The 14680-nt window shown below is 40.8% G+C and overlaps 1 protein-coding gene across 2 annotated transcripts in view; it reads left to right on the forward strand.

Moving 5' to 3' along the window:
* Window positions 1–14680, forward strand: part of BANK1 (B cell scaffold protein with ankyrin repeats 1) — an 828100-nt gene that overhangs the window by 722500 nt on the left and 90920 nt on the right. For both annotated transcript variants that reach the window (XM_077277945.1, XM_077277934.1), the window contains exon 12: window positions 7407–7658. In XM_077277945.1, the coding sequence (XP_077134060.1) occupies window positions 7407–7658 (252 nt within the window). The remainder of the gene's footprint in view (window positions 1–7406; window positions 7659–14680) is intronic.

Genomic DNA, 14680 nt, shown 5'->3' on the forward strand with positions numbered 1-14680 from the left:
AATGCATTAACTCCTTTATATATCTGTCTGTTGCTACCTTCCTCAGTAATTATCATCTTCATTTCTAAGAAATTAAGAAGTAGTTAAGTGCTCTGGGTAGGACAGATGCCAAACGGACAATGAGCTATCCATCAAGCTAAAGGGTGTTGGGTGGGGAATCTACTTTGTTAAGCAGAAGCTTGTTAAGTGCTATGCCATGCCCACAGCACTTAACACATCATTTGCTTACTAATGAAATCTCAAATTATATGGGAATACAGCAACAGATACAGTAAAATATATAAAGGTGTCGATGGATTTAGATTTCAAATACTTGTGTACCCATATATCTTATTTTGCGGACTATAAGACGCACCACAAATTTTGGGGAGGAAAATGGGGATCTGTCTTATCTTCCTAATTCACAATAACTTATGGGGGAGGTGGCGGCGTTCTTGGAGCTGGGTCACAGGCAGCAGGGTCACTGCTGCAGGAAGCTGGCGGTGGTAGAAGTGAGGCTATGCTGTGAGCCCCAGGCTGAGATGAAGGGTTGTCTCGGCAGTGCAAGGCTGCTGACGGTGGGCTTTAACAAGATATCGGAGGAGAGGCAGAAGGTGGTGTGCTTCAGGAAATGGGTGCAAATTGAGATCTTAGCTTGTCATTATATGAATAAAAAATCAAAATGAAGGTTACTCTTTCAGTCTATCAAGGCACTTTTTTAGTCAGGCTTAACAGCAGATCTGCCTGTAAAAAAATTTCTGTGCTCATACCCTAAGGCAGGGTTCACATTGCGTTGGTCCAGTCCGTTCAACGCATGCGTTAAATGGACTGCACCAATGCTAGTGCCTTGCAAAGATCGCGTTATGCGATCGCGATAGCGCAGAAGCTCCACCTACGCTATCGGTGACGGACCCGGAAACGCTGCAGCCCGCATCAGAGGGTCCATCACAGAATGACGGCACATCGCCAACGCATGCCGATTGTGCTGAAAATGGGTGTGCTGAAGCATCCATTACATTGCATTAGTGTCGCTATGTAAGCCGTGTAACGGATGCCGTCAGCGCATTGCCATTGACGCAATGTGAACCGGCCTCAAGAGATTCCTGGTTTTCACCAACAGACCAGAAGTTAACAGCTGGTTGACACATAGTCAGAGGCAGTGTGGGGTTATATACAGAAGTCAGGTATAAGGCCATCATAAACATGACAAACAGTAGTCAGGACAAGAAAACTCTGGAGATATTATTACAGATATAAAAAACGTGGAGTTAGTCATTAACAAATATTCTAATAAGATGTTTCAGGTACAAATGACTTTGAACAATTTACATTCTCCGTCAGATACAAGGCAAAAACAAACCTGTCTACATGATAAAAACTTAATTCAGACTTTTACCCAGTTCAATCACATGATGGATGATTTTCAGCAATAATATTTTTATTTGGGGGATTTTTTTAACAGTTTTTGGGAAGGGGATTATAATTATAGTCAATAAGGTGAGAAATAAAACATAAAATCTAAATCTAAAATTAAGCAAGAAAGAAGTTATATCCAAAGAAGAATCAACCGAGAAAAAATGTTAGTGCAAGAGGAAAAGAATGTGGAAGGAAAAGTTAGGAAAGGTAGAAGGGAAGGGGAAGGAAAGAAAAGGGCATAGGAGAAGGTTAGATCAGATAAATGTGAAGAGTATGGACAGGGGGAAAGATCATCCTTACTGAAACAGTATTTATAATAAAACAATTTTCAATTTGCTTCGTTAAATATGTAATTGTACTTGTACCTCTTGGCAATGGATGATTTTTAAAACGTAGAAGGGGAACTGAAGAATCTTCATAAAATGAAGAAATGCACTAACTCTAATCTTACTCAATGTGAACGAAAAGCATTAAAAACATTACAATCTAAAGAAAACATTGTCATAAAATTTCAGCTAAAGCCGGGTCTATTGTCATACTTGACAGAGGTGTATATGAAAGAGAAATTCTCAATATGTTACAATATAGAAAAATAAAAAAATTGTTTTTCGCTCCCCTTCTCCCCAGAGTCATAACTTTTTTATTTTTCTGTCAATATGGCCATGTGAGGACTTGTTTTTTGCGAGCCGAGTTGTGTTTTTAAATTACATCATTGGTTTTACCATATCATGTACTAGAAAATGGGAAAAAAGTTCCAAGTGCGGTAAAATTGAAAAAAAAGTGCAATCCCACACTGGTTTTTGCATTTTAATGCAATGTCGCGGCAACCAAAAAAAGTAATTTGGGCATTTTGACTTGTCGCTACGCCGTTTAGCGATCAGGTTAATCCTTTTTTTATTGATTGATCTGGCGATTCTGAATGTGGTGATACCAAATTTGTCTATGTTTGAATTTATTTTTATTGTTTTATTTTGAATGGGGCGAAAGGGGGGTGATTTGAACTTTTATATTTTTTGTACTTTTTTATATTTTTAAAAGCATTTTTTTAACTTTTGGCTTGCTTCAATAGTCTCCATAGGAGAATAGAAGCTGCCACAACGCTATTGGCTCTGCTACATAGAGGCGATGTTCAGATCACTTCTATATAGTAGAATTGCTCACTTACTGTGAGCGCCGACCACTGGGCCAGCACTGAAAACCATAGAGGTCTCCAGGAGACATCAAGTTGTCATGCCAACACACTGATGACCCGCGATCACGCAGTCACCGGTGTGCATATTTCCGGCGCGAATGCTGGAAGCACAATTTGAATGCCGCTGTCAGAGTTTGACAGCAGCACTTATCTAGGTAATAGCTGCGGGTGGATCGTGATTCCACCCGCAGCTATTGTGGGCACATGTCAGATGTTCAATACATGTGACTAGGGTTGAGCGAAACGGGTCGTTCATTTTCATAAGTCGCCGACTTTTGGCAAAGTCGGCGTCTCATGAAACCTGACCCGATCCCTGTGTGGGGTCGGCCATGCGGTACGCGATCTTGGCGCCAAAGTCGCGTTTCGTATGACGCGATTAGCGCCATTTTTTCAGCCAATGAATGAGCGTGGGCAGAGTGATGACATAGGTGTTAGGGGAGTGAACGGCTATCGTCATGTTAACGCTTGTGCGCAGTAGCGATTTGGAATGTGCAATACGAAATTTTCTGTTCTGGGACGGAGGGAGAGAGAGAGAGAGAGAGAGCGAGAGAGAGAGAGAGAGAGAATGAATTCTTCACTGGGTTTCGTGTTTCGGCCGAAACCCGACTTTTCACTGTGGTCGGCCGATTTCACTCGACTCGACTTTTAAGACAGTCGGGTTTCACAAAACCCGACTCGACCCTAAAAAACTAAAGGTCGCTCAACCCTACATGTGACATGTCCCAGGAAAAATGTGGGCTCACCGCCGGAGCCCACATCAAAGGGAGGGAGTCTGACATTGGCGTAAATGTATGCCTGATGTCGGTAAGGGGATTAAACAACTTAAAGCAAAATTGTCACTTTTACAATATGGAATGGATACAGGAATTAGTAATAACAAAAAAATGGAATATCTTAATCCAGAACATCCAAGAATCCCACTCTTCCATCGACACATAAGCATAGGTTTCCACCACCATTCAGACCCATAGTGTCTGGAATTGGGTCTATGTCTGAGAACCTGTGTAAATGGCCGGACGATCATCTACAACCACGGGTCCAAATTTCTCCCAGTTACATACGTACAAGACAGCAAACATGTTCTTAATGTGATGAAGGATATGAAAAGGTGCCAAGAATATTTATGGATCACTTGCGATGTTACTGCACTATACATGACAATACCACCCAATTTACCATTAATTGCAGTGAATAAACAGCTACTTAAATATGCAAATTATTCAAATGAATTAATAGAATTTATATTGGAAGTGATTGAATTTTTGCTAATACATAATTATTTTTCTTTTATGGGTGTATTTTATACCCAATGTCAAGGTTGCTCTATATGTACAAAATTTTCACAGTCTTTGGCAAACAGGTGAATATTTCAGAGCCAAATGCTGCTGTACCTCAGAGAGCAAATATATTACCGAATGACCGGTCATTGACACACACTTTCAAAAATGTGGATACTCAAACCAGGTTTTAAATTGTGCAAAAAAATGGCAATTTTTAAAAGTAGAGAAGAATATTAGACACAATCTAAAACCTCTAAAATTCTGCAATCCAATGCAATGACCAAGCAGTGGTGTTTTCCACAAATTATAGTGGAAATTATTATCAAGTGAGACATATTAATTAAAAAAATCTATTTTATACACAGATAATGCACTAAAAAACATTCTATCCAAGGGATTTAATTTTGTGTCAAAATGGGGTTTTACAATTGGCAACCTAGTGGCACCCAGTGATCATATAAATTTGGGTATTACAAACAAAAATAAAACTTGATTGTCGACCGTGGGCTCCTTTAAGTGTGAACAAAAATCATGTGGATGGTGTCCATTTACAATACAAAAAATGTAAGTCAATGACAAACGAAATTGAATTCAACATAAATGACTCGTTAACTGTGGTACAAATTATGGAATCTATGTCATTACATGTGAAATATCAAAGTGCAATATGTTGGGTGCATAACCAGGACATTGGTAAATGCATCTCAGAACATGTGCATGACACACAAAATAAAACAACATGCATTCCTTCAGGTGCCTCACAGCACTTTATCAATCACCACAGCGGTGATTTACAGTGAACCTGTCAGCAGGATTGTGCTCAGTAACCTACAGACACTGTCAGGCCGGTGCCGTTATTCTGACTGAAATAATACTTGGTTGATGAAATCTGTCTTGTGGTTGTTGTTTAATCTTTATTTGTAGTTTTCAGTTAATGAAATACTCGTACTTCTGTGTGGGGGTCTTTATGTGGTGCTCTGGTAACATATTCATATGTATGACTTATGACATGTCACCTATTTTCCATACTGCATAGAATATGGTTTAAAAACAAAATTCACATTCATCAGGCTGGCGGCGGCGGTGGATAATATGCCTGTTTTCAGTTTCTGTAGACATAGTATTGTTGGAAAAATGTTTGCATCCATAATGTGCATTCAATTACTATTTTTTATGGTATCGATAAATTCCTAAAGTTTGAAATGGCACCGGCCGCACCTGCACAGTAGCAGCTATCGGCGATCTGATAGCTGGTAATGTGCAGGCGCAGGCGGCACCATCCTGCTAGAGAAAAAAAATGCCTCTTCCAAGATGGGATTGCTGATAGATGCAACTGCACAGGCTGTGCCATCTTAGTGGAGACAGTTTTTCTTAATCTCTATCAAGATGGCACCACTGGCGCCTGCAGAGTAGCAGCTATAAGATCACTGATAGCTGCTACAGCACAGGCCTCGACCAGCACTATTTTTAAAACTGATTTTTTTTTTAGGAATTTATGGATACCATTAAAAAGAATAATTACATGCCCAATATGGATGCGATCACGATGCAGTTTAGGCGTCTCCGTCTGCCTGCAAATGGTGATTTTTTAAAAATATTAATTATGTAAACTAGGGAGCAGGTCAGTGAGGGATCAGTGACCTGTTAGAAGCCATACAGATGAATACCTAATCAGAGCACCACATGAAGACCATCCATTACAGATCTCCCCAGGGCAAGGGCATATCATTACGGTAATTTAAAACTGAAAATAAAGATTAAACAACAACCACAAAATGGATTTCATCAACCCAGGTATCATTTTAATCTGTATAACGGCACCGACCTGACCTGCCTATAGGTTACTGAGCACAATTCTGCTGACAGGTTACCTTTAACTGAAAACTGCAAATAAAGATTAATCAACAAACACAAGACGGATTTCATCAACCAAGGTATCATTGTAATCAGTATAAGGCCGGCGTCACACTAGAGAGTTTTACGTACGTATGAGAGGTGCAAAAACTACGCATTGCACACTGACCAATGATTCTCTGTGGGGCAGCTCCTATCTGCCGTATATTTCTCAGCTGTATTTTACGGGCGTAGAAAATCACAGCATGCTGCGTTTGTCAGCGTATATAGCACAAAAAATCCACCAATGAAAGTCTATGGGGGTGAAAAAAATACAGATTACACACGGACCATGCGTGTGACTTGTGAGAAATACGCACCGGTGTTCTATAGAAAAGCCGGCAATTCAGTGTACACTATTCTATTCACTGACAGGTTAGAATAGAATAGATAGAATAAATGTCTACACATAGTATAGGTATATATATATATATATGTCATTGAGACACACACACATATATATATATATATATATATATATATATATATATATATATATATATATATATATATACGGTATTTATATTTAATTCAGCGCTAGATAGCAGAAAAGCCGGTAATTCAATTGCCGGCTTTTGCTATCTCCTTCCCAAACCCGACAGTATATGAGACATGGTTTAGATACAGTAAACCATTTCATATCCCTTCTTCGGCCAGCTGGCCGCGACCAATCAGCGACGGGCACAGTCTGGCCGCGAAATAGACGCTCCTTACTCCCCTCGTCCGAGACTCGCAGCAAATCGCAGCATGCTGCGATTTTTTTTTCAGTCCGATTTCTGCTAGAAAAAAATCGCAAATGAGATGTCACATATTGACTATCATTGGTCCGAGTGCAATCCGATTTTTTATCGGATTGCACTCGTCCGTTTTGCTCGCAAGTGAGTATGAGCCATAAATGACATAGAAAAAGTTCAGCTACCCTAAAGGGGATGGGATAGATCATGCATCTTAAAACACAGGGAAGCATCAAGGATTTTAACATTAAATACAAGAATACCAAAAGTCAGGAACATTAGATAAGATTTAGTGTGTGTATATATATATATATATATATATATATATATATATATATATATATTAATTAAAATATCAACCACAATAAATATTTATTTCAATCTGAAATGATCCCTCCATGATGTCATATTCTTTATAGTAATTATATAAAACAGCTCTTGTGAAAGCAGGTATTGTGCTATACGATGAATAAGAATTTAAAGTCTGAAACTCGCCAGTGCAAGAATACCAAGGTGAATTGAGCACCTTTTTTAGCACCAAGGATTTAAAAAAAAAAAATCCAAATAACCAGTTGCTTTTAAAACAATTTTGCTCCGGAACTTTTGCTGGATGAATTTCTTCTGATTCATTTTCTATTTGGCGGCCAACCCAAGCTTCACACTTGTCGATGAGCTGGATATAAATTCCCATTTTACTATTTGAGAGGGTTTACCCTAGTGACAGATTCCTTTAAAATTGAAATAATTTTATTGTTTGCTACATATCTCTGCATAAATCATATATGTTCCAAAAAATATTTGATGTTTTGTCAGCCTGAATGATTGGATATTCTGTTTAACTGAATATGCTGCTAGAATAATTATTTAGCAATGTTCAGCTGTATAAAAATGCACACAATTTTATTGACACAGAAGAAAGAACAGATAACAATGAAAACGAGCCAAGTGTTGAACAGGATGAATACTCAGATGAAGAGAAGGATCATGAACACGATGAAGAACCATTGCTAGTTGCTTCCACCGAGGACGATGCATACATAATATTTGAACCCAGTATCAAAAAGAAACAAAGAGGGCAAAGGCATTTTACTTCTCATAACCCAGCACCTCCGGAGGCAGAATCAAAATTCACACTGAAAAGCGGTGCATCATCCAGTGCTCAAGGTAAGAGTGGCATGCTCTTTATTATAATTTAGACTTTCTTTGTTAGAAAAAAAAATAAAAAATGGGCAGGCACACCTGTTGGTAAAGTACAATGTGCCCATTAACAGACCAAACCTAGGATAAAACAAATGAGCAAATACCCTGCAGAAGGTGAATAAACGGTAATAGTACATGTAAATAATATAAGGTGCATAATTAACTCTATTTTGATCAAAAAAGCATAAAAGCCATTCCATTGCAACAAGATGTGCCCAATTAAAGCTAGCATTTCACCTTGCATATGCCAGCAGACCTCAAAATAAACAGGGCAGAGCCGGACCCAGACCTGAATGTGAAAATCTGTATAGATAAGATACATAGCCCCAATAAGGGGCCATGCCCCTCTATGTGGAAGGAAATAAATCTAAACCAAAGAAATGGGTTTGCACATTAGTTGGTTTCTTTGCTGTTCTCTCCTGCTCTTTCTTAGAAACTGATTTTAAAAAATCTTTATTCTCAGTGCAAAGCACTTCCAGTTAATGTCTTATATGTTATTAGCTTTCACTTTATTTAACTGTAATTTGGGGGAATTATTTTTTGATTGCTGAAATATACATACTGTATAGTTTGTTTGCTAATGCATCAAGAGGAAATATACAGCTTATTATATATATCTAAAGTTTTATATTTCAATAAAAAATTAAAATTAAATACGTTGGTTTTGTATCTCAAAGGCCCAACTGAAAGGGCTATAAAGAAAAAAATATATAGCCCTAAATCTGATGTGATAACCATTGCAATTATATTAATAACAGTTTCCCGGCTTTGTATTGACAGTCTGTTCTTAAGATAGGCCATTAAAGATATATTTTCAATCGGGTAGAGGATAACTTCTCAATAGCTGAGGTCTTACCCACCGATCCTGAGAGTAGGGGTTCTGACGAGCTCCTTGAGAATGGTGTGCTAATCAATCATGCGCACAGCTGCTTCATTCTTTCTTGTGGGAGTGCCGAAGACCAGATGACAGCAGCACTTGGATATTTCTAGCTGTTCCATTAAAAATGAATGGAGTGGCAGTGCTCATGATTGACCATTGCTTCATTCTTGTGGGGTTCTTCAGGCCCCTGGTTCTTGAGAGCAGTGTGGATCCCAGGTGTTGGACCTCCAGGGACAGGGAAGTTATCCGCTATATCAGAGATAGGGGATAACTCCGAGTCTTAAGAATACTCCTGTAATGTGTGACTAGTAAGGGTCTGATACCTGATACTCTCTACGATTTGCTGTATGAGGTACAGTACATTCATTTCTTAGAAACATAATTATTCAAAACATTGATCCTTTATTAATGCATATTATTCCTAACAAAAAATACACTATTCTCATATGCATAGTATATTATATGGCAAAATAAATGGTGTCATTGAAAACTACACCTCGTGCTTCAAAAAAAAGCTCTTTTATGGCTATGTAGAAAAAAGGCAAAAAAATAAAAAAATGAAAAATCACCTGGCCTTAGGGGGTTAATGGCAGGAAATGTATTTACTTTATATGCTATGAATAAAAACCATTTGCATACTTTGCTTTGTTGCTTATGAGAGTAATATGTTTTGTGCTTCAGGATCTTATCTACCATGGATCAATCAAATATTATCATTTTACCAATCTTTGAGGATGACTGCTAGGTTTGCTTTCTGTCAAAAATTGCATTGTTACAATGGGCCTCTGACCTGGGGTTTATCTTAATTATTCCACCATGCAAGAAGGACTTGAAGTTTGAAATGCTTCAGGTGGCAAGAGGAGTATTTGATGTTTTATCCCAACATAAGCTATTAATATTAATTCTGCAAATACCTCCAGATTGAAAAACTAGATTAGAGAGACAACCCATAAGTACTATAGATAAACTCGCTAATTTTCAGACATTGTTTTATTTCACAGTATCCACTTGATACAAAAATTAAATATGCATTTTTAAAAATTTTTGTCCCACCATTTGCTTTTTTTTCAGGCTCTTAAAAAGTGTCCATCACCTTCAAACATTCCAGGGTATATCACAGTGTCTATATATACATATGGATGAAACTGGTTGTACTGGTTACCCATCCACTACAGTACAATCTGAGTACAATATAATTATCCTTCCTCTAGTGTTAGGGTCGTGACCGACCCGTTTTAGGTTTTAAATGCATACAAATTCTACATACATTTGTTTATTGCATCAAGACTTTTTGACTTTTTCAGGAACTTATTTTTAAACAAAATGCAATAAAATAAAACTATTTTACTAAATTGTAAAATGCTCTTAAAATTATAACATTTGTGTTGTTGGGGTCAATTTCGACCCAGGTCTAATAAAAGAGTAAAAAACAATAATAGGTCCCAAAACTGAACTCATAAACACAATATAAACCAACAGCCCACAGCCAGCTCTACCTCCAACAACTTGAGTTAGGGACATGTCCAGGCATGTATGGCCAAATCAGCTTAGAGTTGGTACTTTGCAGAGTATACATCTCCAGTTCTCTTGAGGTTCATTTGACAATATTTTTATATTGAAAATGAAGGGTATGCTCTCAAATGAAAGGCCCAGGGGGCCACAACAAAAATATTAAAATCAATCCTTCCATGGATGAGAAACCCTAACAAGGTAACTAAGAGGTAAGAAACAAATTGGATCATAAATAACTGTTTTTAGGGTATCCTAGGGGTGATTTAAGACACGGGTCAAAACCGACCCGTTAACATAAGAAAGAGTAACAGAAAGCTAACACTAGAGGAAGGATATACACGTATCACTCTCACCTGCAATAGTTCTTTTCCACCCTACATCTCCTCTGTCATCTCTGCTTATCTACTTACCTGTATTCTCCATTCCATAAGTGACTAAAGATTGACATCCTCTATAATCAGTACCTCCAACTTCCATCTCCAAGACTTCTCTCGTTCTGCACCAGTTCTCTAGAATGCGCTACTCTATTTTCTGTCACATTCATCCTTACTTCCTGTATACTGTAAGCTTGTGAGCAGGGCTCTCTCTCCTCTTGGTATATATTGAATTATAAGTAACTTTGTAATGTCTTATTCTGTGCATACATGTCACCTTTAAAATGCTGCAGAATATGTTGACAATATTATTATTATATTATTACCACTGGAAACATCCTGATTATCACTATAGGAATTATGTTATGAAAGAATCACTGGTCATGGGAGTAGCCATCTTGAGATTAACAGCTCAGACTGCTGAATTCTTCTGAGACATGCCCCCAGGTTTCAAGCTGGTAGGCAGGGCCGGCGTTAGGGGCAGGCAGACTAGGCAGCTGCCTGGGGCCCCCGCTGCCCTAGGGGCCCCCAGCCAGGGGCAGACATACTGTTGATGGCACTGCTCCAGGGCCCAGAGGTGGAGGGGGGCCCCTGCAGGCAGGCCCGGTATCATGCAGGGTCGGGCCCCTCTCACTCCCTCCTGTAATCATGGAACACCGAGTGTCGGGGAGAGAGTGGGGCGCGAAGTGCAGGAGATCAAAAAGGGGGCGTGTCATGCAGGGAGAGACGCTGGCCAATGAATGCTTTCCTTACCTCACAGTGACCAGACTGAGGAGAGCGTTCACTGGCTGCCGTCTGTCCCCCTGCATGGAGCGTCCCAATGGTGAGTACTCGCCTACAGTCAGGGGCCCCGGCTGCACAGCACATAGGGACAGCAGTGGAGGAAGAGCAGGACTTACCGGGGGTCTTCTGCTCCCTCCACTGTTCTGTTCAGAGCAGGCTGCAGCGTCTCCTCACAGAGAAGAGATGGGGGAGGAGCTCACTGCAGGGGCAGCACGGCAGCAAAATGTATGCTGTGAAGTGACCTGAAAAGTAATGTGCAGTTATAGTGCTCTTTATAACTTATCTCTTTATAATTTTAGTCATGGAACTTTTTGAATTTGAGTCTTTTCCTCCCTTACTGGGAATTTATCATCAGGTGCTGTCTGCTCTGTGCCCCATCCCCCACAGTGGGGTCTGCAGCCTTCTCCAGCTGAACTGACCTGCAGGGCTCATCTGATCACCTATACAAGATTAGTATGTATGTATGTATATGCTTGTATATGTATGTGTGCATCTGTGTGTATCTATGTGTATGTTTCTATCTGTGTGTGTGTATCTGTGTATGTACAGTATATGTGTGTATGTATGGTATAGTTGTATGGCTGTGTGTGTATGCATGTACAGTATGTGTGTATCTGTGTATGTGAAATAAATTTGTTTGTATATATGGTATATATGTATGTTTATGTGCATGTACATACAGTATATGTGTATGTATATGTGTGTACGGTATGTGTATATACTGTATGTGTGTATGTACGGTACGTGTATGTGTATCTGTATGTTCGGTATATGTATGCATGTACGGTATATGTATGCATGTACGGTATATGTATGTATGTACGGTATATGTATGTATGTACGGTATGTGCATTTGGGTGTATTTTATATGTATGTACGGTATGTGTGTACTATATGTATATAACTGTATCTGTGTATGTACGGTATATGTGTGTGTATCTGTGTGTATGTACGGTATATGTGTGTACGGCATTTGTGTGAATGTACGGTATATGCATGTGTGTATGTACGGTATGTGTATGTATGATGGTATATGTATGTGTATCTGTGTGTATGTATGGTATATGTATGTGTTTGCATATACTGTATTTGTATGTGTATCTGTGTGTACGTACGGTGTATGTATGTGTATTTGTGTGTATGTATGGTATATGTATGTACGGTATGTGTATACTATCTGTGTATATAACTGTATGTGTGTATGCATGTAAGGTGTATGTCTGTGTATGTACGGTATGTGTATCTGTGTGTATGTACGGTGTATGTATGTACAGTATATGCCGGAACAAAAATCATTGTTCTCATCAGCACATCGCCCAGTTAAAACTGCAGATATTCTGCTAAGATGATACTGTATGGGGACAGATTGATTTACTAGTGATCATTCTGTCACCAGCCAGTGTAAAGAGGCTGGAAACAAGTGGCGAATGACTTCAATATTGTTGATCACGCTCGTTTAGTGGCCTGAAATCAGCGCATGTAGCTACAACCAAAATGTTTCTGTTGGTGCAATATGTTAGCATTTGGGGCCCCATTTTAAACTTTTGCCTAGGGCCCCACTTTGCCTAAAACCGGCCCTGCTGGTAGGTAGGCAGAGGCAGAGAAAAGGCCTGCAGAGTAAAACAGAGCATGTATATATAATACTAGTTGATTTCATTCAGTAAGTGCTTCAATGTGAATGGTGAATGCAGCACTAATGGCTATCCTATAGGAGTGGCCTATATTACAGGAGTGGCTATTATAAGTGATAGTGATGTTGCCTCCTAATCCAGGAGACAGACTACTCCTCTGCTGAAGAACAGTTAGCACCATAGTAGTAGAGGGCTTCCATCAAGAAATCTCTCAACCAGCCCAGCACTGAGCGCTAAACAAATTATCAGGCAACGCAGTATTGATTTGTCCCTTACCCTAGGTAGCCACACTGCTTATCTCTGCTAGTAATTGTAAGATGTGCTTAGTGCACACAGATGAAGTACTGTCATAGTAGCAGCTAGGTGGCACATTAACTGCATGCTGCCCTGCTGATAAATGCCCAGCACTTATTAGATTAACAAACAGAGCAGCAGTCGGCCACCAGGCCTGTACTAATACTGTATGTGCCAAGTGCTGCTTGCAATTGCTGGAAGTGATATGCAGCACTGCTAGCTAAAGCATGGGATTAACTGCTACATTGTCATGCTCACGCCCAGACTGGTTGGTGCGGGCGTGCGGAGGTGTGTGGCCCCACTGTGCCACAGACCAAACCTCCCTGGAAGGGGCATAACTAAGTAGCTTCCTAGGTGTTCGCTGGAGCCTCTGATGGTGAGGTCAGACTTGTGCAATAGGAAGCTACCAGGTACCACTCCAGGGTGGAGTCTGGTTGTGGCTGCTGATCCCACTGGGGAACGGAACATAGACAAGCAAGCGGGCACGGCTGGCACATAGGCAGGCAGACGGGTACAACAGGAACACTGTCAGGCATGCGGGCACGGCTGGCTCTCTGGTAGGCAGGCGGGCACGGCTGGCTCTCTGGAAAGGTAGGCGGGCACGGCTGGCTCTCTGGCAGGACTGGTGGGAAAGACTGGTACACTGGAAGAACCGGTAGGGACCGGTCTGCAGGCAGGTATGTAGAACGGGTAAGAACCTGTTCAGACACGAGGACCTAGGAATAAGTAGATAAAGACCGCAAGAGCGGATGCAGAGCGAAAGCACAGGAGCTAGAGCCAAGAACAGAAATGCAGGAGGCGGAGCCAAGAGCTGGAGGCGGAGCCAAGTGGAAAACCGCAGGAGGCGGAGCCAAGAGCTGGAGGCGGGGCCAAGTGCAAAACCGCAGGAGGCGGAGCCAAGAGCTGGAGGAGGAGCCAAGTGCAGGAGAAGTAGAACCGCAAAGAGCGGAGCCAGGTAGAACCGCAAGGAGCGGAGCCAGGTAGAACCGCAAGGAGCGGAGCCAGGTAGAACCGCAAGGAGCGGAGCCAGGTAGAACCGCAAGGAGCGGAGCCAGGTAGAACCGCAAGGAGCGGAGCCAGGTAGAACCGCAAGGAGCGGAGCTAGGTAGAACCGCAAGGAGTGGTGCTAGGTAGAACCGCAAGGAGCGGAGAGGAGCTGCGGGAGGGGTCTCTGCAGCAAAGCTGAGCAGAGCCACAAAGAATGTGGAGAGAAGCTGCAGCAAGGGATAACTGCAATAGCAGAAGATAAGCTGAGTAGGAAGGAGCAGAAACGCAGAAGTGAGGAGCAGAGGTAAAGTAACAAAGGTTCAGAGCAGGCAGAGCTGCAAGAGTGCGGAGTGAAAGCAGACTGAGAATACAAGGAAAGACAACAGGGAAGGAAGCCAAAGACTAGAAGACCGAGGTAAGACTAAGTACAGACAAGGCAATGGAACAAGACACAAGGACAAAGACACTGGGACCAGGATATTCTGCCTCCTGGTGGGCGGACAACAAGACCAAGGAAATAACACA

Source organism: Ranitomeya variabilis, chromosome 1 (genome assembly GCF_051348905.1).
Source record: "Ranitomeya variabilis isolate aRanVar5 chromosome 1, aRanVar5.hap1, whole genome shotgun sequence".
Taxonomy (NCBI): domain Eukaryota; kingdom Metazoa; phylum Chordata; class Amphibia; order Anura; family Dendrobatidae; genus Ranitomeya; species Ranitomeya variabilis.